Below are 26,103 nucleotides of genomic sequence, written 5' to 3'. Positions count from 1 at the left end.
TGAAGGGGTACTGCAGTGTGGTCACACGCATCCCGGGCATTTACGAGGAGCAGCAGGACAGTCTCCCTCCAACCAGGACAAGCGCCTCCTCCCCAGTTACCTGCTCGTGGGTGGAAGATGTGGGGCCTGGTGGGCAGGCACCTGCCCTCACAAGACCCGTCCTCCCCCAGGCGCTGGACAGGCCCCGAGAGTGTCACTCACGGAAATGGGGTGCCTGCCAGAGGGTGGCTGACGTCCTGTCCTGTGAGGTGCTCCCCAAGCTGTGTGACATGGGGCCGCAGGGTGACAGCTGGTGAATCCAGCACATCCCGAACACCTGGCCGTGGCCGTGTGCTGGGACGCAGCAAAGTGTCGTGTGTGCAGGGCCAGTCCAGGCCGACACAGCCAGGGTGGCACCGCCACACACACTCTAACTGGGCTGGAGGCTGATGGACGGACAGTGTGAAACACCTCTCAGGACGATGGGGACATTTCAGCAGGAGCTGCCTATGGGGGACAGAGGGAACTGTTGTTGGTTTTCCTACATGGGGTAAAAGGTAGTGAGACGGTGCAGGTGAGTGCTTCTGCGTAAGAGGGAGTGCGGGAGTGCTGGAGTCAAGGGCGACCAGGTCCCGGCTGAGCAGAAACAGCTCAGCATATGCGAGTGTGCATGTGCATGTGAGTGCGAGAGGGTGTGTGTGTGTGCACGCGCGCGTGTGAGGGTGTGTGACTATGAGACTGGGTCAATGTGAGTGTGTGCGGTGTGTGTGTGAAGTAAATGCCACTACACATTGGTAACTGAGTCTGCTGTTCAGTACATGAGCATTCATTTTATTTTAAAAACCTTCTCTGTGCATTTAAAAACTTCTGCAAGATTGGGAATGGTGTCCCTGGACAGTGTTGGGACCTGTACCCGGGTCCCCGTGGGCACCTCTGTCTCCGTGTCCTCGCTCTGTCCGTGAGGTCCCGGGCTGGTGCTTAACGTCTCTGCGTGTCAGTCTCCTTTTCTTTAAACGTGGCTCCAGTGGTACCTGCCACGAGGATTGGCCTGCAGGTGTACACCCGGGGCTGTCAGGTTAAGTGTGGAACTCACACCAGCTGGTAAAGCGCCAGGTCCTCCAGCCCCTGCATGTCCCCATGACCCAGTAATTGAAGATGCACAGAGCTGGTGGCTGAGTATTTTGGGTATTGCCCTATTTATCTCCCTGGATTCGTGTGGGGATTCGTCAAGGGCACTCGTCCCACGTGTGAAGCACTTAGAAACTGCAGCACTCGTGTTTGCTATCATCGGTCTTATTCTCACAGAAGACTGGATCTTTATTTTGTGTTCAACGACTAGACTGAAGGTTAGTGCTGAAGTAATTAAGTTCTTAACTGAAGTGCATAATCAAAAATTAATTGAAAAGAACAGGTACGCTCCCCAAGTGTCTCTTGTCTGTGCCTTGTGTTGATTTTCCACCTGTTACTTGGACTCGAGCGACCTTGAAAGCTTGTGCAGTCAACTGAAGCCTGAGTGCCACTGACTAAGGAACACGGGGCTGGCTGGACAATGTCACTCTCAGCTTCCAACTCAGGCGCTTCTTTTAGTCAGCTTCTTAATGACGATTTAGGTAATGGGCATTAAACTCCCCAGGGCGTCACGTAGGCGCCCAGGAAATTTGGGGAGCAGGGCTGGCCTGGAACTGGGGCACAGTGGGCAGAGGTGAGGGCCACATGACCGGTCTGTGTGGCTGGGGACGTGGCAGGGGTGGGGTAGGCAGGAGAGGAGCCATTTGGACCCCGTGACAAGGACCCCCCCACACTTTAGGTTCATCACCTGACTCCATCATGGAAAGCACTGGAGAATTTAAACACTGAATTGTGAATGCTGTGTATGGAGAAGTCAGAGAACTACCACTGTGTGTGTGTGTGTGTGTGTGTGTGTGTGTGGCGGGGGGGGGGGAGGGCGTCGGGCCCCAGAGGGAGGAGCCAGGCGAGGCTCAGTGTGTCCTTGACAAGCACTGGCTGAGTGTCCACTATGTGTCTGTGACAGGTCGTCACCAGAGCATGACCTTTGCTGCCCTCCAAGAGCTCCGGGTCCAGGAGAAAAACGGAGACACCCACACCCCACGCGTGCTACCCCAGCAGGCTTCCAGGGACCGATGTGTGTCTCCGAATCCATGCTGAACCCCACCCCCTGGTAATGGACCAGGTGGTGGGGCCTCTGGGAGGTAAGTGGCGAGGTACTGCCCTCACGATGGGCTTGGTGCCGTCGGAAGGAACGTGACAGAGCTGCTTCCTCTCTGCCGTGTGCAGACAGGAGAGGACCAGCCCTGAAACCACAGGGCCCCATCAGACAGTGGGTGTGCAGGGGCATCCAGACTCCCCACTGAGGCATCCCTGCCTGCTGTTCAAGCCTCCGGTGTGCTGCTCGGTCCTCGCCACACCAGTGGCCTGACAGAGGGACGCCCACCCTGTGTCTGCCTCTGTCGTTAGTCTGCAGTGTGTGGGTGTGATGTAGGATTTAAGTCAGGAAATAAGCTCGGAGACATGATGTGTGTATACTGGTGGTTAAGGTCAGGACTGGGTACCCATTGGGCTCGTGTGTCCTCAGGCAGAGCTGCATGCACCGCTAGCACAGCCCCTCACTTTAGGGGCTGCATCAGTGTCCTGGGGCGGCCGTAATGCAGCAGCACAGAGCGGGTGGCTTAGGACCACAGGGACTCGCGGTCTGGAGGCCAGGAGTCTGAGCCCAAGGGGTCAGCAGGCGTGCGCCCTCCAGAACCGGTCTCTGTCCCGGCCAGGCGAGGGCCACCTTCACATGGGTACCCCTGGTGCTGTGCCTGGCTCCCTCTTTCCATAAGGACTCCTGTCGCAGTCCACTGCGACCTGCCTTACAGACCTCCTCTTAACCTGATTTCCTCTGTAAACACCCTCTTTCCAAATAAAGTCACCTTCAGAGCGGCTGGGGGTTCAGGCCCCAAACATGTATTTTTGGGCGTGGGCACAATTCAACCCCAAACAGGGTCCTTTGGGAAACCCAGCGGTCCCGCCCTGGGTGCCTGTCCCATAGACTCGTAACTAGACGATGCCTGAGCAAAGGTTCCAGGCGGGACAGCAACCTCCCCACCGACCGCCCGCTATGCCCACTTCCAACTGTGGCGGCATCAGCACTGTGGCAAGCTTGTGATTTCGCTTCCAGACCTTTAGCCATGACATCATATTTTTGGATATATAGGATTTACATGAACCTAAATAGGCTTCAAATATCCTTGGACTTTATATTTCCTGTAAAATACGTTTTAGAATAAATGCCTCTCTCGAAATGTAAACTTAACCCGTCTGGAATTTTCTGGTCAAGATCCAGTAAGGTCACCTGTCTTGTGCCCCCCCCCCCCCAGGAGCCCATCCATGTGGTAAGACCCTTCCCTGTTTTTCCCCCCACAGAAAAGGTGTCCTGCTCAGGAACCATTTCCTGTCCTTTGTCCTTGCCCCGCCCTTCCTGAGAAACCTTCCGTTCTGCACGCCTGGCCCCCCGGAGGCCTTGCTGTGAATCCCTCCTAAAGCCAATTACAGCTTCATAGCCGCTCTCTTCAGCTTTGTTCACTAACAGCTGTGAGGAGCTCCTCTCCCTGTGCCCATGTCGGCGCAGACACAAGTGACTTAGGGTCACAAGCCTGGGGGTGGGTGGAGCCTGGGGGCGGGTGGAGCCAGGGCCTCGGGGATTCACTCTGCCAGTTTTATTGTTGGGGGCTGGGCGGTAATTCCTACACGTCCAGGCAGAAAGCACTGATGAGTCACAGAAAGCAGGACACATACTGTCTCTACAGCATCCTGTAACCTCGGGACACTCCTTCAGGTGCCCTGGCCTCCTCTCCTACATGCTTGCCTTGGCCGCCTTCTTTTCCTGGTCTTTCTCTTCATTTGGGAAGAACTAGAGGGAAAAGATTAGGGTGGGAGGAAGCAAAAATGCGAAGAGGAAGCACAAGCATGGAACTTTGAAGGCAGCAGTGTTCTCAGGAACTGAGCCTCGGGACACGGAGTTTACAGCCTGCTCAGGCTCGGGACACCCACCAGACACCCACCCAGGCGTCTCCTGGTCCCACTCGGGCTGGGCGTGTGAGGCTGGCACAGGGAGGAGCAGGCCGTCCTGTGGTCAGGCTTACATCCCAGTGGAGCAGCTTCTGGTCCTGTGCAGGCACGCCTCCTTTAGTCACGGGACCTCTGGCTGCTGTGACAAATCCATGGACAGACAGAAAATTCCCCAGGATGTTGCTTAGCACAGCAAGGCAGCATACACTGGGAGCCAGGACTGAGTGAGTCAGGGCCTGATGCGATCACCCAGAATTCTGACGGTGATAGCTGAGGCTGCACTTGCCCTTGGAAATGCTTCCAACCACAGAACTCAGGCATGGCTGACTGTGCCTTCCTTTTGCAGAAAGCATGAGGTTGAGGGAGTTCTTTGTAATATTCTTACATGACAGAATGTAAGTTGTTAGAGACAAGAGTCAACCACTTTCATACAGCCAGACGGCCATGCAAAGGAAGAGGCCGCGGCCTGCACAGTTGGGTCATCTCTGCAGGGTGCGGACGCAGAAGACTCCAGTATGAACAATCAGGGGACAAAGCTCCAGTCGGAAGCCAGCGGAGTCCGAGGGTGCAGTGTTCAGCATGGTGACTTCGGTAACAATCCTGTTTGTCTTCTTGAAAGTTGCTAAGAGAGTAGATCTTAGAAGTTGTCACCACAAGAACAAAAATTTGTAACTACAAATGTATGGTGATAGATGACAAATAGATTTGTTGTGGTGATCATGTGACAACTTCTACAAGTATCAGATCCTTATGTGGTACATCTGGAACTAATACCGACACACAGGAACCTCAGCATATTGGTTTTATCGGCGCAAAATACGCCTAACATGTAATTTACCATCTTAACCATTTTTAAGTGTAAGGAGGAGTGACGTTACGTACATTCACTGTTGTGTGACCCTCACCACCGTCACCTCCAGAACTCTCTCAGCTTCCCAAACTGAACCTCTGTCCCCATTACTCACCCTCTACCCGCTAGCCGCTCGTAACCAAGTAACCTTAATGTGTTTTTGCTCAGTTCCCCAAGTGTAACCACTGATGACATGCCACCCCTCAGCCAGAAGCCACAGGAAAATTGTTCCGCACTTGCCCCCCCCTCCCAGAAGGGGAAACTGGTTATTCCGAAAGCCCCTCAGCAGAGATGCAGGGCCGGCCCGCCCAAAGCAGGCCCTGACCAGGGGGAAGGAAAGGCATGGGAGGCAGGCACCAGGCCACTGTTGTGACCTGAGCTCGCCACTATGGGCCACCCCAGGCTGCAAGGGCCTGGGCCCAGTGGAGGGGGCAGGTTGGCGGAGGGGGAGAAAGCAGCACCAGGTGGGACACCTCCTTCCTTCCCCAAATACCCTCTGGTTTCCAGGGTTCTGCTGGGACGTCAGCTCCTGGTGGCCTCTGCGATGCTCTGCAGATGACATCTCTTCTCTGGCTGTGGTCAAGGCTTTTCGCTCTGCTTCTGCTCCTCAGCAGTTTTACTAAGGTTGTCCAGGTGTGATTTCTCTCACTCACCAGGTGCTTCTGGGACCCTGGTTTCCTGAGTTTGATCCGTTTTCAGGAATTGGCTTCTGATTTCTTTTGTCCTAGGTTCTCCTCTTCTTCTGGGTCCATAGCTCCGTGCCTCAGTGACGCTTCCAGCACGTCTCCCTGCTGTTTTGCAGCCTGCGTTCTCCACGTGCCTCAGCCACCCTCGCCCCTGGTTCACTGTATAATCAGCTGTACTTTCCTCATTCTGCGTTACTATGTTTCCCTTTTAGAGCTTCCACCTGGCTTACTTACATATAATTTCCACTTCTCTAGCGGATTCTCCATCCTCATTTCAGTACTTGAACGTGGCAATCATGTAGATTTGTAAAGAACATACCTCATAATCCAACCTCTGAATTCCCGTGGATCTGTCTCTATTGTCTGTTTTTATCTCTCGGTTTCGGTCATTTTTTTCTTGTATCGTCTCTGCCAGGTAATTATCCAATGCTTACTGCATATGAAGCACTGTAGATGCCTTGAGGTAACCGTGGACGTGACCGCTTCAGGAAGCATCTTCTTATACTCTTGGAGGGCACGTGGGGGGGATGTTTTTATTCCAATCAGGGCCTGAGCTCGTGGGGCTGGGCTCCAGTGTCTCTCGTGCTCTCTCTTTTTTAAATGGCTACTAACTCAGAGTGATGTTTTTGTCTTTAGAATAATGAATTAGAAATGACTTTTCCTTAGGAGTTTTTCTTCTTTTACAAAAACAAGCCAACCAAACTGAGATGGGGGAGCGGTCTTTGTTAATATCCTGCCTTGAGAGCATGCAGGATAAAATGGGGAGCAGGCGCTGCTACTTTACTTGTTTCCACTTTGTGCACCTACAGAAGTCGGCCTCCCCCCACCCTCTAGCTCTCAATTTATTTCCTGTCTTCCTCTGATGTGAAGAATGAGTAAAATGTTGGAAACATGAAAGCAGACTCTAAATAATGAAGTAGGTTATGAGTCACAGCAAGACTCAGATCTGTAAATTACGCACGCGAAAGCCTTGGGGCGACTGCCTCCTGGGCTTGCATAGCATCTGTTCTCATTCAGCCTTGGAGTCTGCGCTGCCCCCCCCCCACGAGCTCCTCAGATGGGCCCAGCAGTCCCTGCTGTTGGGGAGGAACAGAGGTAAGTGCACTGTGCACGGACAGGACCCACATGGGGGGACACTCTCTGTCCACTGTCCAGGGACAACTGATAAATATCTGCATGCAAGAAATAGCCGGTTAGAGCCAACATTTATAGGCTGATTCTAAGGCTTAAAAAATTGTCACTTCCTACTCTACATATCATATTTGCTTTGTTATGAATGCAACATGGACTTTCTAGGTCGAGGAAGATAATAATTATTTCATGTTTAGCAAGGCAACTGAAACTTTGTGACAGCTTGTATCACTGCTGGTATTTTGAAACACAGTGTTGTTTCTACCAGTCCCTGTTCAATCAACATCCTTGAACAAAAGCTGATAGTAAAGATCGTGCTGACTGCACGGTCTGTTGGCTTTAAAACCAGCGCTTGATGAGACCCTCATGCGGCGGAGCCCGTGGGAGCTCCCGGCGCTGACGTGCTGCCCCCTGGCGGAAGGTCGTCGAGCTGCAGCCCTGCTCCCCTGTGGTCCACGCAGGTGAATCCAGTTGCATTTTCCCGAAGCCAAAAATATCCCTAGGCGGCTATAATGAGGTACGTTTTCCTTTGGAAACACAGTTGTTTCTGAAGTCCGTCCGCCGCCCGCAGCCCCTTATTAACCCATAAACCCACACACATTTTCTGGGAGTCAACCGCTTAGTTCAAATGAGGGCTCCCTGTGCAACACCGTCCTGAGCGGTGACGGGGATGGCGCTTTCTGACTGAGCAGCGCGTGGCTGCCCCCGGAAGCTCAGCCACCTTTCAGACAGAGCCCACGTGAGCAACCGAGGTTAGGGATGTGGCAGCCTCCCGAATTCGTTTGTCTACAGCCCCTTACAAAGCCACCCCTCCCGACACAATTAAGATAGTTCTTATCAGAGCTCAACATTCGAAATATTTCCTAAGTTTTTACAAAACGGCAGGTCCACACCCTTAGTGAGCACAGGATCACACAGAGAGGCTGGACATGGAGCATTGGGGGCATCGGAGAAGGGCAGACTCACCAGGACTAGGTCCTCGTGTTGATACTAACAGGAAAATCACCTGGGAATGGCAGGCAAAGACTCCCTCTTGTCCTGGGGTGGGGGGGCTCCCAGCTCTGGTCCAGCTGACCCAGCAGTCTTCCAAGGTTCCTCTCCCTCCAGTGGCTCAGATGACAGTGGCCCTGACAGACTGGCCAAGGCAGTGACTGCAGGAGAAAGGGTGGTTTGGAAATCATGGAGGGCAGTGGGTTTGAAACAGAAAAGCAATGTGGACAGAGGTTAAGAAAAGCGGTTGGTTGCTGTCGTGCAGGGAGGCCTGTGGGGTCTCTGCTCCCGCTCCCCATACAAGAACGCAGGATATGGTGAGGCCAAAAAGGAACACCCACAGAGCCATAGGTAGGGGAGTCATACCACTGTATTCTCTCTGGCGGCACTATACTCTCACTGGAGGCTGGATCCACACTGTCCGCAAACCGCCATCCACGCTTGCCAGCCCAGCCACCATCTTCTTGCTAGCCCCCGTTCTTCCCTTCTCTCCTCTCCCTCTAGCGTAGCCACAGCAGTTATATTAGTGGCCAATGGCTCACTGGTTACAGCTGACGGCCAACTAGCCACAGCTGATGGCCATGCAATCACAGTTGGCCATTTACTACCTGAGCCAGCACCTGTCTATGTGAGGCCGAGAGCCTGGAAACTACTTTCTGGGGCTCTGACCCCACAGTTGCCCCATGCCTTCCCCTGAGCAGGCTCACCTGGTAGCGTTGCAGTTTCCCCGGCAACAGCTTACAGCTACAGGGGTCATCCTGGGTCCTGGGGGGAAGGGCCTCCTACCTGTACTGCAGCTTCCCCCCCCCCCCCTTACAGCTGCGGGGGTGGGGGTCCCCTCTCCTACCTGCACCGCAGCTTCCCTGCTTTCTCAGGGCTGCTCTTGCTGTCAGAGACCTTGCAGGGCAAACTGAGGTCTCACATGGGACCAAGAGCCGCCCTCCCACTGTTCCCCGTGACAGCGTTCCCCAGATTCAGGGTCCCCCTGTGCTGCAAACCTGGAGCACACACTGAGTCCGTCCCAGCCCTTGGAAGCCGGGGTCTGGTGCCTCAGGCTTGGAGTCTGTGCTGTTTAGACGCGGAGGAAAGGGGAGGAAGGACTGGGGACCTCAGACAGGGCTTCCCAAGAGCTGGCAGCTACTCCCAGGCTGGACGCCAATGCTGGACGTCAAGTCCACACACCTCTGCTTCGCTCTGAGATGACGGCCTGTGCCTTGCTCATCGCCTTCATGAAGAAACAAGTAACAACTGTCTGAACATATGAAGTGATGCTATATATATACTCACAAATAAAAAACAAGCAAAAGTAAGAAGTCTTTCCAATGTGCTATTTTTAAAAAGGGAACTCCTTTAAAACGTCAAGTAACAGAAAGGAAGTTGCAAACATCTGAATTATTGCATCTGACTTTTTCTAGTCATTGCTTCTTGTTTTGATGTTATTTTTAGTGCATAAGCTGTTTTGGGGGGCATCTTGGTTTACAGAACAACCGAGAGTCAAGTACAGAGCTCCCACAGCCCTCCCCCCACCTGCCCCCATCAGTGCCTCTCGCCTGCTGTGCTGTGTGTCTCACAGCTGAGAGTGACATGAATACAATTACAAAGGGCACCGTACAACTTCCTTTGTAGTCTTACCAACCCCTGGGAAAAGAGCGTTAAACCACACATGGATGAAAGTGGGATGTTTTCAAGGAAATGCCAAGTGATTGAAAACTTCCATTGAAAGATTAAGAACAGAAAAATATATAGCTTTCTTTTTGCCAGTTTTAAGTGTGTTATAGAAGGAAAAAGGGCAAGTGGAAGACTAAGCTATTAGATATGTGGTCAATTCATGTAGAGGTGGTTTCTCTTAACCGAGTCCTTTCATAAATCATGGTGGAAAGGATTTGTACACGGGCTTGGTTTCCTGAGCAAGTCCTACCACACCCTCTGCTCAGGTGCTTGTGTGTAACCCACCAGGGAGACATCACGGACATCTCAGACGTCCTGACAGTCCCTGGAGACGATTTCTTGGCCCCATGCGGCGTGGGCAGTGCAGGAGGCACGACCGCCCAGATGACCACTGGGCAGGGGCATCGAGCATGAGCTCCGTCCAGAAGACCTCTTTCAGGCCTCCCTGCTCGCCACCAAAAGGATTGTCCCAAACCAGAGCGCTGTTATGAGGAGCGCACTTAGACCAGATGTCGGCAACGTGGGACAAGGGACCAAATTCCTTCCAGCACACCGGTGCTGGGGTGGGGGTGGGGCCTGACAAAAGCAGGACAGGACAGAATGGAAAACGCAGGTCTTTTAAGTAAAGTGGTGGAAGCAATGGCAGCAGCTCAGTGTGGCTCTGAGAAAGGCCAAGTCAGGACAGGCAAGTGGGGCCATAGACCCCAGGGGAGGCACAGACCTTGAGGGGGGCCACAGACCCCGAGCAGAGGCCACAGACCCCGGGGGGGGGGGCACACTCACCTGCGAGTGCTGGCCTGTGCGATCTGCCTATCGCGCCTCGGCTACTTCATGGGGCCAGCAGGGGGACCCCACTGCCCTGGGTCACAGGATTTGTGGTTGCTTTAAGAAGAGGGAACCTGGGGTGTCTGGTTAGCTCAGCTGGTTAGAGCATGGCGTGTATAACACCAAGGTTCCTGGTTCAATTCCTGCATGAGCCACTGTGAGCTGTGCCCTCCTTTAACAATAATAAAAAAAGAAGGGAACCTTAAATGCCATCTGTTTTCCCAGTCACATGCTGCTCTTTTAAGTGCTTTTAAATGCTCGACTGATCAGTATCAGTCCTGAAGTAAAAACATCAGCCACATTTCATTTAAACATAAGTGTAACTTTTTGGTATCATGTAACACTTCCACTCCGCAGACATCACTCTAGGTGGTGATGGAAGTCTGCTGAGAACAAACGGTCACGGTGGCCACTGGTGACAGCTATCTCTCATCGCACATACGACAGCCAGCGGAGGTGCGTGACATGGATTACAATGCTAACAGGTGACATTCGCCGTTCCTGGGTTTTGTGAACATTCAGGACCCTGTTTATTACACTTGTGTTTTGATTCTGAAAGTCCAGGGAGCCTCCAGCTGGGCGACGCTGTCGGCTGGGAGGAAACGGAATTCTAAAGGAGCCGGCGCTCAGCAGCGCCACCTGTCTCCAGGAGGCGCAGGCTGCGGGCACAGCCGCCGACTTTCTTTCTGCTCGCGTCCACGTGGCACTGCGCATTTTCACTTCCAACCACATTCTCCCATGGACGCCTCACCTTTTGTTAATATCACATTCATAACATGGTGAAATGACCATACAGTAACTCAGTGTTACGTACCTGCTACAAGTGACTGAAATAAATTAGCTTAATGGACTAACACGAGTATTCTAAACGGTTTTATTTGTCTGTACATATAAATGTGTAAACATGGCTTATCTCTGCATTCATGGTGGGTGTCACCGTGGGAGAGCTGGATATATTGCACTTAGTCATGTCACGTGGGCAGGTGACACTCCATCGGGCATCACATAGCCTTCTTTGGGACTTGGTGGACCAAACGGGTTCCTGTGTGCTCTCCACTTCAAATTGATGACCGCCGTCAAATTTAGTTGTAGGGTAATTTGCTCACCTGGGGATGGTTCAGGCCAAGACTTTTGGGGATTTTAAGATAAAAATGAGTATACAAAACATAAAAAAATTAATCCAAACTCAGTGACTACTTTCATTCAAGTCAGGCTCAGAGAATCTGGAATCTACAATAAATAATTATTGTCTAATTTTATAATTCGTTGTCCCGTGTTTTGTACCAGTCTGAGGAAAGGAGACGGGACGCATCAGCTGCCAGGAGGTCTCACAGACGGTTGGTTGGCGGGCGCGTGTCACTCCCCTTCCTCTAAGTCAGGGACAGACACTGGCTGTGCTCTTCCATGGTTATCTCTAGAGAGCAGTTCATCGTAAATATGTCACTTTCAAGTCTAAAAAGCCAATACTTGCAGATACATTTGTTTATAACATAGTGCAGTGAATACAGGAAGAAGCATCATTACTGTACACTACTCAGGATTTAGGTATTTATTTAGGTAGAAAAAATGCTTTGAACACTCTGGGGAAATAGTGTCATTTATAGAAGAATATTTCAGGGACATTTTTTTTTTTTTTGCATTTTTCAAGGATATACATTCGTACTGATTTTTGCTTCCAAATATATTTTAAGGCTGTTTGGTAAAATATATACTGGATATGAGGTTCAATTTACAGGGTTTTTTTCCTACAGGGAGTTCTTAACTACTCAGCTTTAAAAAAGTAAGACTCTGAAGCTCGCCATGCTTTCTGCCCGGTGCTCACCGGCCCGAGCATCGTGGGGTGTGGAGTGCGAGGACAAGGGAGAATGCCAGGTGTGCCCGCCTGCGCGGCCGGCCCGGACGCTCGCGGGAAGGTGTCAGGCTGCACACAGCTGGGCACATTTAAAGTGCGAGTCACAGGTGAGGGGACAAAGTGCGACAGTAGGTGACAGGAGTGGCTCTGCCAGGGGCTGAGCTGGTGAAGGAGGAGTGGGAAGGAAGAGGTGCTGGGCGCAAGCATCTGCCTTCACGTGCGGTCCTGCTTGTGCCTGACCGACAGGGAAAGCGCTGAGTTTGGGATCAAGTGGGCAAATCTGACAGGCTCCTCCTCTGAAGACGGGTCTGAATAGCGACACACAAGTTGTGTTGAAAGGATGGTCACTGTGTCTAAATTTAATGGAACCTTTTCATTCGGGTCCTTCCTACTGTTCTCTGGTGCCAATCAGAATCATAAAAACCGGTTACTCGTCTTAGAGTGCACAGCTGGAAATCACCACATGTGACCTTTTTTTCCGTCATGTCTAAAACAGGCAAGAAATAAATTCTTGACTTAAGCAATACTGCATAGGACAAAATAATTCTGGAAAAATACAAATGTAAACTACCTTTCTTCTTTACCATTTAAACTGAGATATACTTACCACTCACATTCATGTTTCTTAAGCTTTTTACAACATCACAACTGTCATTTTAAACAAGCAAATTTTTGTGTTTTTTTTTTTGTTTTTTTTTTTAGGATACCCTGAAAAGTCAACTGATAGAGCAGTTTGAGACTATATACACAGCTATAAAAAAAGAAAATCACACAAAGCGTAATGGGGGAACTTAAAGACAAAACTGTGTGTGAGTTTAAATTTCAAAGGAATAAAAACGACCTTGGAGTAAAGACAATCTTTTCTCTCTGGGATCCTGCTCCAGAAGAGCCAGCTTTCTGTAAGACACCCACTCTCTGCCTGTCACTCCCCGTGGGTCGGTGACCATCTCATGTGGCTGTGCTGGATGTTGTCCCCGGGCTCAGGCTTGTGACCTGTGACCGCTGGTTTCTGGAGAACCACTTGGAAGGGAGGCGGGTGGCTGCAGACGTGACTCCTCACAACTGGAAACCTGGTACAAGGGACTTCATGATGGGTCAGCTGCGTTCAGGGGAAGGTGACCCCGGTTAGGGGGTGGGTCTTCCTTTTCCACACTTCCGCCTGTAGCACCTTCCACTTGGGGTGTCTAATGCCTCTAGTAGTGGTGAGATGCACCCCATTATAATTCTTTGTTATTCTCGCCTCTAATTATCAGTTTATAAAAATATAAGTAACAAAAGGTGAGCTGGGTTCCATCCCAAGAGGTGTTTCTTGTTGTCCTCTGAGAACAGAGTGGCTAAGTTAGGTGTCCCCACGCTTATCCCTCATAGCTGACTGTAAGTCGGGCCGTCCAGTGAATAAACGAGGTCGTTCTGGCCACAGGCGGGGCGAGCCCCGGAATCAGAAGCATTCCAGTGAGGGCATGGCACAGAGAACACAACACGAGGGCGGACGGTGGGAAAGGGCAGACGGGACAGAAGTGACCAGGGAGGTGACACACTGTACAGCGCCTGGAGGGGCGGGGCAGCCCTAGAGCCGGGTCTGGGCCTCGGGGATGTAAATCTCGATGCTGTCCGCGCGCTCGCCGGCCGAGTTCTGGCGGAAGGAGGCGGCCCGCTTGGCGGCCAGGAGGCGTCTGCGGGCTTCCTGGCGCTGTCTGTCCGGCAGGTCCAGCGACTTCTCTCTCGTGATGGGGAACTTCCCCTTAGGGGGCTTCTTTGGTATCGGAGGGGGGACCTTTCTTTCTTCCTGAAAAGCATCACAAGCATCACCCAAAATGTTAGGGGGTCACCACCAGCCCACGAGGGGGCGGGCACCCTCCGACGCAGACTGCGCGCCACGGGAGGGGACAGGACGGGACCCACCCACTCCCGCTGGGGACACTTGTCACTTCCCTCCAGCGCTGGCAGGTGGCAGGTAAGGAACGAGCTCTGCGCTGACACTATGCCTCCTGCCCTCGGATCTCCTCCCACCTTCTTGTCGCTAAACACCTGGCAAATACCCACAATTCCAAGTTCTCGAGGGTCCCAGGGATTTTGGAAGGTACCACTGGACATCCCTGTCACATGCCACCATCTGTTCAACACACTCCAGATTCTGAGGAGCTCATGAAAACCGTCTTGCGTGGGTGTCCCAGGGAGCCAGAGACCAACGTCTCCACCAGGGGCCTAAAGCCCCTCCACATTACATGTGTGATGACGTCTCACTTGCTGGGAAAAAGATGCAGATGATTCCTGATTCTTAGGTCGTGTTCTCAGTTAAGTCACACCCAAAGACAGGTGTGCCCTTTTCAGAAAGGTAAATCCCACAGTTCTGCAGCCAGGCACACGTGACGCCTGGGGCCCGGCCCTGAGAGGTCCCACTCCGTGCTGCCCTGTCGCTCCTCCCTGACAAAGGCGGACACACGCATGCTCCTTCTGGGGCGCGATGCTCCAACCCGCATAGCCAGCCCCTCCTTCCGGGGAAAGGGCGCTCTGCCACAGGGGCCAGGCCCCTCCTTTTCTAAGCAGGTATCTGCTTATTGGGGGAAAAACCCCTCCCTATGTCTTTTCCCTTCAGCTTCCTCCAAACCCAAGGGGCCGGACGTGGGTGTGTGCTGGGAGAGGGAGAAGCATTCCAGTGAGTGTACATGGCAAACGCAGGGTGAGCTCACATGGCCCCACCTCAGTCTCGTGCCAGATTGTTTGGTGCAGGGAGACTGTTTGGCATCTGAACTTGGCTACCTCTGCAAACCACCTGCACCAGCGCCATGAGCCGTCCTGACGGCGTGTGCAGCACAACAGTGGGGAAATTAATTAATTAAACCTTTAAGCTAGTTCCACATTTGATTCCTGCTCTAAGTACATGACTGTATTCACCTCTTGCCTCTTGGTAGCCTCTAAAATATGGGACTGGAGAAAATACACATCGACAATTCCTGTGTGAGTCCTGTCTACGGGGCTCACGGCCTCTGGGCAGATCCACGGAGCATCAGAGGACATGGCTGAAAACCTCTGTGGTGCCAAGGCCTGCTGAGTCTCTGGACAGGGTGCTGGCCTCAGCAAGACACTGTTCTCATTTGGGGACCACTGTCCACGTACAGCTTAGGTAGGACGGGTTACACTGCTGGCCCTTCCTGAAGAAAGGGAACCGGCAGGATCCCGCATGTCTCTAGACTGGTTTATCATGTTTTCTGACTAGTATTTTTAAGAGTAACTTTCCCATTTGGGATCGTTACTGATGACATACTCCCCTTCAAAAGCCAACTACAGATCACTTGGACTTCTAATGTCCATTTATGGCTCTCGTCCAGCCTGTGTGTGCACCTGTGCCAAGGAGCAGGTCAGTCTCTGCAGTGGCACCTACGCTTCTAGCCTGGATGCCACCAACACAGTGAGTGACGCCTTCTGGGGAAGAGGAGATGACAGCTTTCATTCTAATTATTCTGATACACACCCTCAGCTATAAATTAAACACCACTGCCCCAAAGTATGTTGGATTACTTGAGTTTATCATTTTATTTTAATTGGTAATATCTATCTAGGAAAGTCAGGCTATGATCACTTAGAACTTCTCTAAAATGTCAGGAGAACAATGTATTTGTTGTTAATTCATACCTATCTATTAGCCCTACTCGAGATGGTATCTTAAGTGGAGAAGTGAAATCACAGGTTCAAGTTTAGTGGAAAATTTCTGCCTATTTTTAAGGGCCAAAGCTGACCAGTGGATAGGAAGTTTACATAATCAAACTGCTCAATAAAGTTCAAAATGTCTTCTTGTCTTCAATCCCACATATGCAACTAGAAAGATTATCTGAATAGGAGACAGTCGTTGTCACATTGTGGGAAATCATCTTAGTACGACCCAAAGGAAGTTTGACAAAAACCATTCAGAGGATAGGTCTCCATGAGAAACGACACTAGACTGACATGTGGTTTTCGGTTAGTGTCTTCTCTGAATCATCACGTCCGAGACGTAGAGCAGGAAAGAAACTGTCCCTGCACGTGACGTCACTACCCGTTGCCAATGACATTGATTCTACCCTACTTACACACACACACACTCATGCTCGACCCTGCATGGCTGACTGAAGGCTGAGGAGCACGTGACAAGGCAGCCGCTGGGGCAGGCCCCTTCCACACTGGGTCAGGTGCAGGACACGGCCTTCAGGGGCGTGATTACCTTTCTTTCTGGAGACTCGAGGATCTTCCAGTCGTTGAGCTTCAGCTGGTGCAGTTCATCGAACTTCATGCTGACGTCCTCCACGGACAGCTGCAGCATGTCCCAGTAGCCCGCCAGGTCCTGGGAGGTCGGTCTGGGCATGGCGCTGGGGTCCTAAGAAGACACGTGTGATTCAGAGCCAGGAAAGTGTGCGGCTGGCAGAGTGCACTCCAGGAGTGGAGCGAGGGAGAGGCCCAGCTTGGATTCAGATGCCAGCATTCAATAGGGCCCACGACGGTCGGGGACTGTTTACACAAGTATCTGCTGACAGTTTAAAACTATGGAGAGGCTGCACACTGTGTGAGCCCCATTGGGTGACATTCTGGAAAAGGCCCAAGTATGGAGACGGTAATAGATCTGTGGTTGTCAGGAGAGGGGGAGGGGTGAACGGGGAGCACAGGGGACGTTTAGGGCAGTGAGACGCCTCTGTGTGACGCTGTGAGGGTGGCTACAGGTCATTACACATCTGTCCAAACCCACAGAAGGAGCGACACCAACAGTGACCTGATGTGAGCTGTGGACGCTGGGTGATGACGTGTCAGGGCAGGCTCATCAGGTGTCACAACTGTCCCATCTGGGGGGCTGTTGACGGCGGGCAGGCTGTGGGTGTGGGGTCAGGGGGTGTGTGGGGAATCTCTGTACCTTCCTCTCAGTTTCACTCTGAGCCTGGCACTGCTCTGAAGCATAAAGTCTACTACAAATATTTACATATATCACATGCATTCCTTGTTTCATTCTGAAAATTCTGTCTTAAAATCCGGTAATGGCAGCAAACACTAAAGTTTTGACATGCTTGCCAGTTAACAAGCAGTAGGGCTCTGAGGTTCTGGTCAGAAGGCGGGTCTGGTCAGTGGCGGTGGCGGTGCTGGCAGTGCGCTCAGAGCCAGCTGTGTCTCTGCTCTGCCTGACGACCATCGACACCCTACAAGGTACTGGCCATTGAGTTTGCTCCACGGAGAGGGAGGACAGACAATCAAACCTCAGGAAGGAAGAAGATGCCTCCCAGGTGGATTTTCCTGCCCTTGGAAGGGACAGGTGGTGCCACAGAGTCACACATGGGAGCCCATGGGCCGAATGTGACCCCAGGACGCATTTGGTCTCCACCCAGCGCCTGGTGGATGTAGTTTCAGTGGGTTGTCTACATTTAAAATTGGGTGACTTCACTCCATCACGGGCTGGCTGCCAGGCCCTCCCACAATGCACAGCGCCGGCCGAGTGCCACAGCCCATGGCACCTCCCTGGCACTGTACCCTACGTCCTGTGTCTGGCGCAGGCACTTAGCTCGGTCACTTCACCTGCCCACAGGCACGTGGGTTCACAGACCCTGGGTTGAACATTCGCGTGTGGTTCCTCGATTCAGTGGGGGCCCAGCTGACACAGAACAGTCAGAGCAACTGCTGGCGAGTAAACATTTATCTGAATATGCTTAAAATATGCAATTTTCAGTTTACTCATAAGTCATTCAGTTAAGCACCACACGAACTCCAGTTTGGTTCTGTTTAAACATCCTTGAACCTGTCACAGTCTGTCGGGCGGCTCTGACACCCCAGCACAGACGGGCGTAAAGAAGACACATTTCTCACATCTGGAGGCGGGAAGCTGGGGACAGGGGCTGGAAGCTCGGGTGCCTGGTGAGGGCTCGTTTCCTGGCTCACAGATGGCGTTTTCCCCTCTCTCCACGTCCTCACATGGTGGAGGGGCCTGGGAACCCCTGGGCCCCTTTAGGAAGGACACAAATCCCATCACATCGCTCTGCCTTCACGACCTACTCGCCTCCCAAAGGACCCAACTCCTGCTATTATCAGTTTTGGGGGTTAGGATTTCAACATACGAATTTTAGGGGTTCATAGACATTTGGCCTGGTTTGAAATCTGTGTCAGATGACCCCTTTTTGGCCCCAGTCTCTCTCTGCCGGAAGCAGCCAGATGGCAGCCAGTGTGGACAGTGGTGTGGAGGGCGGGAGCTGCTGCCCGAAGTCCCCGGGCCCAAACCCGCACTGTATCCCCGACCCCCGAGTGAGGGGCGCCGTTGAGGGTTTTTATGTGCGGCCGTTCTTCTGCTGACCGCGACAGGGCAGTTGTGGGACCTCCAGGCCCCGGGTGTCAGGCCGGCCACACTGGGCACTGGGTCCCTCCCTCCCTGTGAGTCTCAGTCAGCAGCCTCTGCTTGTGGACAAACCCCCTTGCCGCCGGGCCTGCTGTGTGATGGCAGGACCAGCAGTGCAGCTGCCGCGCTTGCCCAGGCCCCACGCAGGCTTGCCCCAGGGGCTGTGGTAAGCACCAATCTGAGTGTGCAGGGCAGTGCAGCTTCCTTCCTCTGGAAGGCCTCACAGGTACAGAGGGCCCTCCTTCCATAGGTTTGGGCATGACAGTGCTGGGCTCTGGCCGTGTGTCCATAGAGAAAGTCTACAGATGCCTTCTCAGTGCTGCGGCCCGGGAGCTTGTCCAGTAGGGCAGGCACCTGTCCTCACTGTCACCGCACTGGGCGGGCAGAACAGCAGCTCTGCAGCTCCCTTCAGGCAGAGGCTGTGCGGTGTCACGTCACCAGGCACAGCCAGCACCGGGCTCCATAGCCTCCACTCTTTCTGAGGAAGTGGTGCGTCTGTGCCCTGCTATGTGTGCACAGTTCCTGTAATGTCAGCCGTGTGCCCAGCCATGCCTCTCCCCAGAGAAGCCAAACCACACTGTGTCCTCGGCCAGCTGGTCACCAGACACACAGCTGCCTGCTCCCACAGCACAGGTCCCTGTGACGTGGACCCTGACACCCAGGTCCCACAGCTTCTCTCTGCATCCAGCATGTGCCAAGACTGGCTGGGAAGTCGTGCTTGCCACACACAGGACCGTGGGTCCTGTTCAAACGCAGAGTTAGACCCAACAGGTTACGATGCAATTCGTGTCCCCACCAGGCTCATGGGGGGTGGGGTGGGAGCAGAACTGCTGGTCCCAGAAGCACGAGTGTCAACCCACCAGCTCAAGGGCAGGTCCTTCCTCATGTGTCTGCAGACACACCGCATGGCCGGACTTTGGGAGCGTCTGCTCCGCCCACCCTAAGTGTGGGGCGGGTTTGGACTGTTTTCTAGGTCATTCCTTTGACTGAAAACTAGTTACCAACCTAAAGCTTGCAGCAGCCAGCAGCGCAGCCATGGCTGCTGCAGGCCTTTGGCTTAAGGGCACGGGGCTGCTGGTGCCTTTGCTCCCGCCATGCTGTCTTGCCCCCCTTGCAAGTGCTTCAGACTTTTTTGTTTAGTCCTAGATGGAAGCCCAAAGAAAGGAGGCAGCCACACCCGACATTTCAAAGCTCAAAAGGATTTTTTAAAAGGTTAACGTAAAACGCCACGTGACAGGTATAAGAGGCATCAAAACTATTAGGGTGCATAGTTCTCAAGTCTCATATTATCTGCTTAGGGCAGAGAGGACACGGACATTTTACAAGTGAGGATAATGTTCTTTGCTCAGGCAGGTGCTCTGGATATGACTTCCCACAGACACCTGCGTGACTCAGGGGACCTGGCTCTCCAGTGGGCAGAGCAGGCCCTTTACAGAACTAAACAGGTGTGACATAGCAGGCCTGCTAAACAAAGTGCCCACGCCTACACGCTTCTTTCAAGGAACACTAGCCTCCCTGTCTCCTCCTCTGAAATGTTGATTATAACCACGTTGCAGGCAGCGTGCGGTAACTCTTTCAATTTCATGATGAACGTTAATGGGGTTAATTGGAAAATATTAGAGAAAGATACTTTTAAAGGATCCTAATTGAAAGAGATGAACTGGCCACTCGGGTGTGCTGTGCTTCCTTCGATGTGTAAGAACATTGTATACATTCACTGTCTCCTTGCAAATTACAGAACAAAATAAAACTGAGTCACCCAGCACCACAGCTGTGAGAGGCCTGGCAGAAACTTACTTGCATTTTAATGAAAATGCTTAGTCTGAAAGAAATCAACGTATGGATTACAAAATAGCCTGTAAAGTAATGTGAATACTATTAAGTTAGTTCTCCAAATAATATTAAGTGACTACTTTCTTTAGTCCGATAAGGAGACGTGTCAGATAAGGAAATGTGTACATGTACATACACACACACACACACACACACGTAGCTGGTCCGTGTCCATACATGTAACTGTATATAAGCATAAATACATGCAGGTATGACTATACCTGGTTTCTATTTCCCTCTGATTTTCAGGAAGATCAGAACCAAGTGAAATACCTACTGTACCAACTAATCCAGTTCATGGTATATTCATTTCAGTATAAAGCCCCGATTATTTCTAAAATCTCCTCAATCTTTTTGAATGCAGTTGTTTATGTTCTTCTTTAAGCCCCCTACTACCACTGTCTTTATTTGTGAGGTCGGCTGTAATAGTAATTCGCTTTCCGTCTCCTTTCCTAAGGTTCTTGTACTGCGTCCAGCTGCAAAGGCAGCACCGCATGGCGCCCCAGGGGACACTGCTGTCCCCTCCCACTCCTGCTCCTGCTCCCGCCAGGCCATGCACCTCTGAAGGGCCCCCAGAACTGTGAAGTGTCCTCTGCTCGTTCAATAGTCTGCAAACGTGCAGGCATCTTTACCAAGCGAGGGAGCTCGGAGGACGCGAAGGCGGCCACGCCTCCGGCTGCCGGCCCGTCCCCCAGCGTTTGCTTACCATGTTCTGTTGGCAAAGCCAGCAGAACTGCTGGAACTTCTGGGACATCAGAAGCTGGGCGCTCCCAACGGCACTCCGGATTTTGCCGAGAACTGTTTAGAAAAACAAACAAACACGTCGGAAAGTGGGTCAGTCAAGAAGCAAAAACAGGGGCCGGCCCGGTGGCTCAGGTGGTTGGAGCTCCATGCTCCTAACTCCAAAGGCTGCCGGGTGGATTCCCACATGGGCCAGTGGTTTGAAATGTGACTTCCCACGTGCAAGCCCCCAGCTCCTGTGTGACTGATGCAAACACTTAAGAGACTGGTTTTCATCAAGCTGTTGCTGCAGGAATAGAGGCAAGGGACAAACAGGTGCACTTCCTCAGATGGTAGTTGAAAACTCAATGCGTTTTATACAATTTCAAGTTTTAGTCCCTAATTTTCCTATTCTTCTGAAAATCTAATTCAAAAGAAGTCCTGATGTAAAGACTTCAGTCCACAGCCTTTAGCACAACGGGACAGGTGGACGGGCTCTCCAGCTGCTGATCTGACTCAGCGAAAGGTTAGTACAGAGGGTGTGAACGAGCGCTGCTGGGACGGCCGAGGAGAGTGGCTGGTGACGCAGGAGGGGGAGCTGGTGACTCTTCTGTCTGGTGCCTGCAATGGAAATGCCTTCCTGCGATTGCACAGAACTTGAAGGGAAGATTCGGTTCATTCTTTCCCACTACACTTCCCCAGTTTTGTCCCAGTTTAGACACGTCTTCTCTCAAGAGGTGCAGGTGAGGACCAACGCTCATCAGAATGCAAGTTGGCAGAGAACCTGACACAACCCTCACCTCTGAAGTACAAAGAAGTCTGATCAGCATACATGTTCCTTTCATTTATTTTTCACGGGCCGTCTGCAGTTTCCGACTCTGCCCACACATGCTATGAAGTGTGTTTCACAGACAACATTTACACTATGTTTTCCTTCTCGACTGGGTTTCTGTAGAATCTGCAGGTGGTTTGAAACCATCGTTCACTATCTGCTCGCACTCTGATCTCCTGGGACCCCTGGGGGGGGTTCCGCATAGCGAGCAGCTGTGGGGGGTCACCGTGGCTCCTCCCTGCAGGTCTTCAGTGTCACCATTTTCATGTTTATCGAGCACACATTTCACATTTCTCTGCACGGCCACTGGGGGCTGACACGCGTGGAACATGCCCACAGGGCACTACCACACGCTCAGCAAGAACCTGGCACAGTCCCCGGGTGCCTCCTGTTGCAAGGCTGGCGGCACGGCTGCCCCGCCAAGCTATGCCAGGTCCCTATGGGACAGCAGCCACCTTGCACACAGCACGTGACCTGCACGGAACAACTGTCATCGCTCCTGATTCTTCACTATGTCCTCTCTCTGCTGATCTGGGACGTGCTGGCCTCTGTGGCCACGGCCTCCACACCCCCGGCTCTGGTATGTGGTCCATGCCTCCTGGGGTCCTTGTGAGCTGCTTGTTGTCTGTTCTTCCTGTGGCTACTGCACAGCCAGCTGAGACAGCACCACACGTCTGATCCTGGCCCGTGTGAATATGCGGTGACCCAGGGCAGGCGGCCCTCACGCACTCTTAGTCAGGGGCCCCTGGGGGAGGAAAGCACGGAAGCCCCGCTCTTCCAGCCTGTGGGTCAGGTCTGTCTACCAGGTGACCCTGAGCTCACTAAGGACTGACTGTGGGCAGTTTTCTGGGATGACCCCTCTGGGAAGCCCCCGTCATCCAGCTCCCCGACTCCATCTGCCTGGACCTACCGGATGAGGCTGCTGTCTGTAGCTTTGGAACAATTTATTTCAGAAAACATTCCATTTATTTTTTATTTCACCTCATTTCTTTTACCTGTTTCATGTAACATAATTAATACACAAATCCCCAAACTCTAGTCTAGTAATGGTTTATAATCCCTCCAGAATATATCTATGTATTAATAATAGGAAGGCTGCGTTAACATGACTTTAATTAAACAGTATTTCTCTGAGCACATGATAGTTTTTATTAATCACAGAGGACTGAAAATGTCAATTCGTTCAGTCAGTTTGGTGAACTGTAGTCACAATATTAGTCTGGGAAAAATTATTCCATGTAATGGAAATATCAAAATTCAGAGGCCAGAGTTTTGGTTTAATAAGCCATTTCATTTATTCGCTACTTTCTAAAAGTGCCGTAACAAATAACCCTGTATCTTTTCTTCAATCGGGACTAGGGTCAGAGGCTACCTTACCTTGTAAAAATTATTAGGGATATGTCTAACCTGACTTCTCTGGTGCTCGTTTCTGTGTGAAGCACGCAGAAGGCGTAATACATGTTTTGTCACCTAAGATCACAGTAGCTGGGACACCTAAGTAGTTAAGAAAATCACAGAAAGTGTCAAGTGGGTATGCTTCTGTTCTGGCGTCCAAGGCTTAGAGCAACACAATTCCACTTATTATTAAACAGTAGTGGACAAACCCCACGCGCAGTTGAAATTCCTCAGCAGGTACCTACAGGACAGAGCGCACAGGACACTCGCAAGGAGGACATCGGGGGCCCAAGGGCGACCGAAGGCCTTGCTGGTGCTTAGAAGCCGCGCTTTTACGAAGGTGTGAGTACAGTGTGAATGTCCTTGTTGATCAAGACTGGCCCTCTCTTCCCTCTTGCCTTTCCCCCTTCTCATTCTCAGTGACAGGACTGAGGGCCACGCATGGCCCAGGACTGCTGGTGGATAAAAAATGTATCAAATATAATCATTGTGTTCAAGGAGCCTAAGATCTCAAATGACAGCAGAGGGCAGGGATATGGGGCAACACAGGGGCTGTCCTGCCCTTTGAGAAACGCATGTCCCCAGGGGCAGGAGGATGGCAGTCACGGGCCTCCGAGCGATCAGTGGCCCGGCCTCTATTCTCGCATGTAGGTGGGAAGGTCCATGTCTAAATGAAGTCTTCTTAGAGAGGTGGGAACGCAGGGTCTCGTGCCCCAGTCTTTGCCTCTCCCCGCCACCTGTGTGACCAAAGCCAGCCCCCTTTCCTGGTCACGCACAATGTCACCTTTCCTGTGAAGCCGTCTCAGAATCCCCCCCGCTGGAAGCCTCCTTGAACCTCTGAGTTTCTACACACGCCGCCTGTACAGCTCGCATCACACTTGTCCCATGTATCGCCCAGTCACTGTGGGTTTGCCCTGGACTTCCTCTGCCACTGCTAGGTCACTGCCATCAGGTCCACACTGCACCTGACTCGTCTCTGTGTCAACCCGCAGCCTCTTGGACAGCGGTTGCCGCACTCACGAGCGCTACTCATGAATGTCTGTTGGAGGTTTATGTTAATGGAAGAATCCAGAAGGAGATTCCCAAAGGTCAAAATGCTCCACATCCAACTGCTCCCAGAACTAAAGAGAACTGGCACGTGGACTACAAGATGAGGATGGCCCCATCGGCACCATTACCTGACCACACGGAACACAGACCCTTCATGGTTTTAGGTTCACTATTTTGCTTTTCTCAGACTCAAGGGGGAGATGGCAGGAAGCACACTTGCTATGACTCACTCCACTGCCAAAGGGACTCCCCCGTTAACACTGCCCGGCTTGCTGGCTTTACCGAGGCTACCATGTGCCAAAGCCCCCGGGGACCCGCGCTCTTACTTTCTTCCGCGAGGTCGTTCTCCTCCGCCTCCCGCTCCATCTCCTTACACCAGCCCTCCATCCTCTTGGTCTCCGTGTGCAGCAGCTTCAGAAACCAGGAGCCGTCCCTGCGGCATGGGGACATTCCCCCGCTGTCGGCCGTGTCGCCGGCCGGCTCCAGCCAGGGCTCTGGCGGGGGCAGCGGGGGCAGGGTGGCTGTGTCTGCGGGCGCCCGGTAGTCTTCTCTGTAGCTGAACAGGCCCTGCGTCCGCACCGTCCTCACCGCCCCGTACTGCGTGGGGGTGCTGGGCTCCGAGTGCCGCTGGAAGGAGGACCCGAACTGCAGGCCCTTGTCCTCCATGGTGATGTGCCCCGGGAAGCCCTCCAGCTCCAGGTCCGCCTGGACGCCGGCCGTCACACTGTTGGAACGCCTGAAGCGCCCGTGCCTGCACAGGAGGGAAGGAAGACAAACAGAAGCCGGCCTCAGATGACGCTGTGTGAGCACAGCGGGTAGAGAGCACGCGCGCGCTGACAACTCAGGGAACACCAGGGTCTCCACCTTTGTCAGCATTATCTTGCTGCTTCCTCTGCGAAACAACATTTGGGTTTGCAGATAGTGAACCACTAACGTGTACCCAAGTCTCAATGTCCAAACACCTCCTAAAATCTCAGTTTATTGCAGGCCGCAGTGAGGTGACTGGGCTCCATGAGATGCCATCTTGGACGGCTCCCTTCCCTTTAGAAACGTGCACAAGTTTACACAACCCCCATGGTTGCCTGTAAAATGAAGCCCTGAGTTGCTTCTTTTACGTAATGACACCTGTATCCTGCTGAGGTGTGGTCAGTAGCCATGTCACATTTCAGGGCACGGGTTTCTTCTCCCATCTGAACAACTTGGTATCATCCTCAGTGAGTCCTTCATGCAAAATAATGAATGCAAATTCTGACTTCAGCATTGTATGCATTTGAGTGTCACCCATTTCCAATAGCTAATTACTGAAGTGATTGACAGGAACAAGTGTATAATCGGAGTCCAGATATGCCTGGGTGAGAGCTGTAACCCACAGATGGCACTTGGCTGTGACTGCAGCTGCTGAGGAGTCTGCACTTAACCGTCGGCTGGAGGAGGCAAAGCACAACCAGGCACGGGTGGGGACGGGAGCAGCAGCTGGGTCCCCAGGCGCAGCACATGCCAGGTTCTAACAGGTCTGCTGGGACCTCGAGGGCCATTGGTCTGCGGTCTGAATTCCCTGGCCGCCAAAATCTTTATAGAAAGGGCCCTAAAACCCTGTACTCTGAGTGACGCCACCCAGGGCTTTACCAACTAGATGCTGATTGAAGTTCCAGGTGTGATGTGCTCACTAAAATTTATATTTTTTCATAAAATTCACAAGGTATGCTAACTTAAACATAAAATAAATCAGTCACCCTGCTCTTGATACAAAAGTAGCACCACTGAACTGGACAGCTCTGTATGTTAGATCGGAGGTGGTCCTTTCAAGTGAAACAATCACGAAGTTGCTAAGGTCCTAAGCTTTCATTCTCTCCCTCTGTTTTTCTTTTTCTTTTTAAC

At 52.2% G+C, this 26,103-nt stretch overlaps 1 protein-coding gene across 6 annotated transcripts in view; it reads right to left on the bottom strand.

Annotated features, from left to right (window-relative positions):
* Positions 1–11,060: 11,060 nt before the first annotated feature.
* DLGAP2 (DLG associated protein 2) overlaps positions 11,061–26,103 on the bottom strand; it is a 442,191-nt gene continuing 427,148 nt past the window's right edge. For all 6 annotated transcript variants that reach the window (XM_074329259.1, XM_074329261.1, XM_074329258.1 and 3 more), the window contains 4 exons: positions 24,552–24,976; positions 20,935–21,026; positions 16,251–16,403; positions 11,061–13,838 (listed from right to left, as the gene is read on the bottom strand). In XM_074329259.1, the coding sequence (XP_074185360.1) occupies positions 13,620–13,838; positions 16,251–16,403; positions 20,935–21,026; positions 24,552–24,976 (889 nt within the window). In that variant the 3' untranslated portion in view covers positions 11,061–13,619. The remainder of the gene's footprint in view (positions 13,839–16,250; positions 16,404–20,934; positions 21,027–24,551; positions 24,977–26,103) is intronic.

This window comes from Rhinolophus sinicus, linkage group LG04, assembly GCF_036562045.2.
Source record: "Rhinolophus sinicus isolate RSC01 linkage group LG04, ASM3656204v1, whole genome shotgun sequence".
NCBI classification, from domain to species: Eukaryota; Metazoa; Chordata; class Mammalia; order Chiroptera; family Rhinolophidae; genus Rhinolophus; species Rhinolophus sinicus.
Note: the sequence above shows the minus strand (reverse complement) of the source record. Positions and strands in the feature narration are given on the sequence as shown.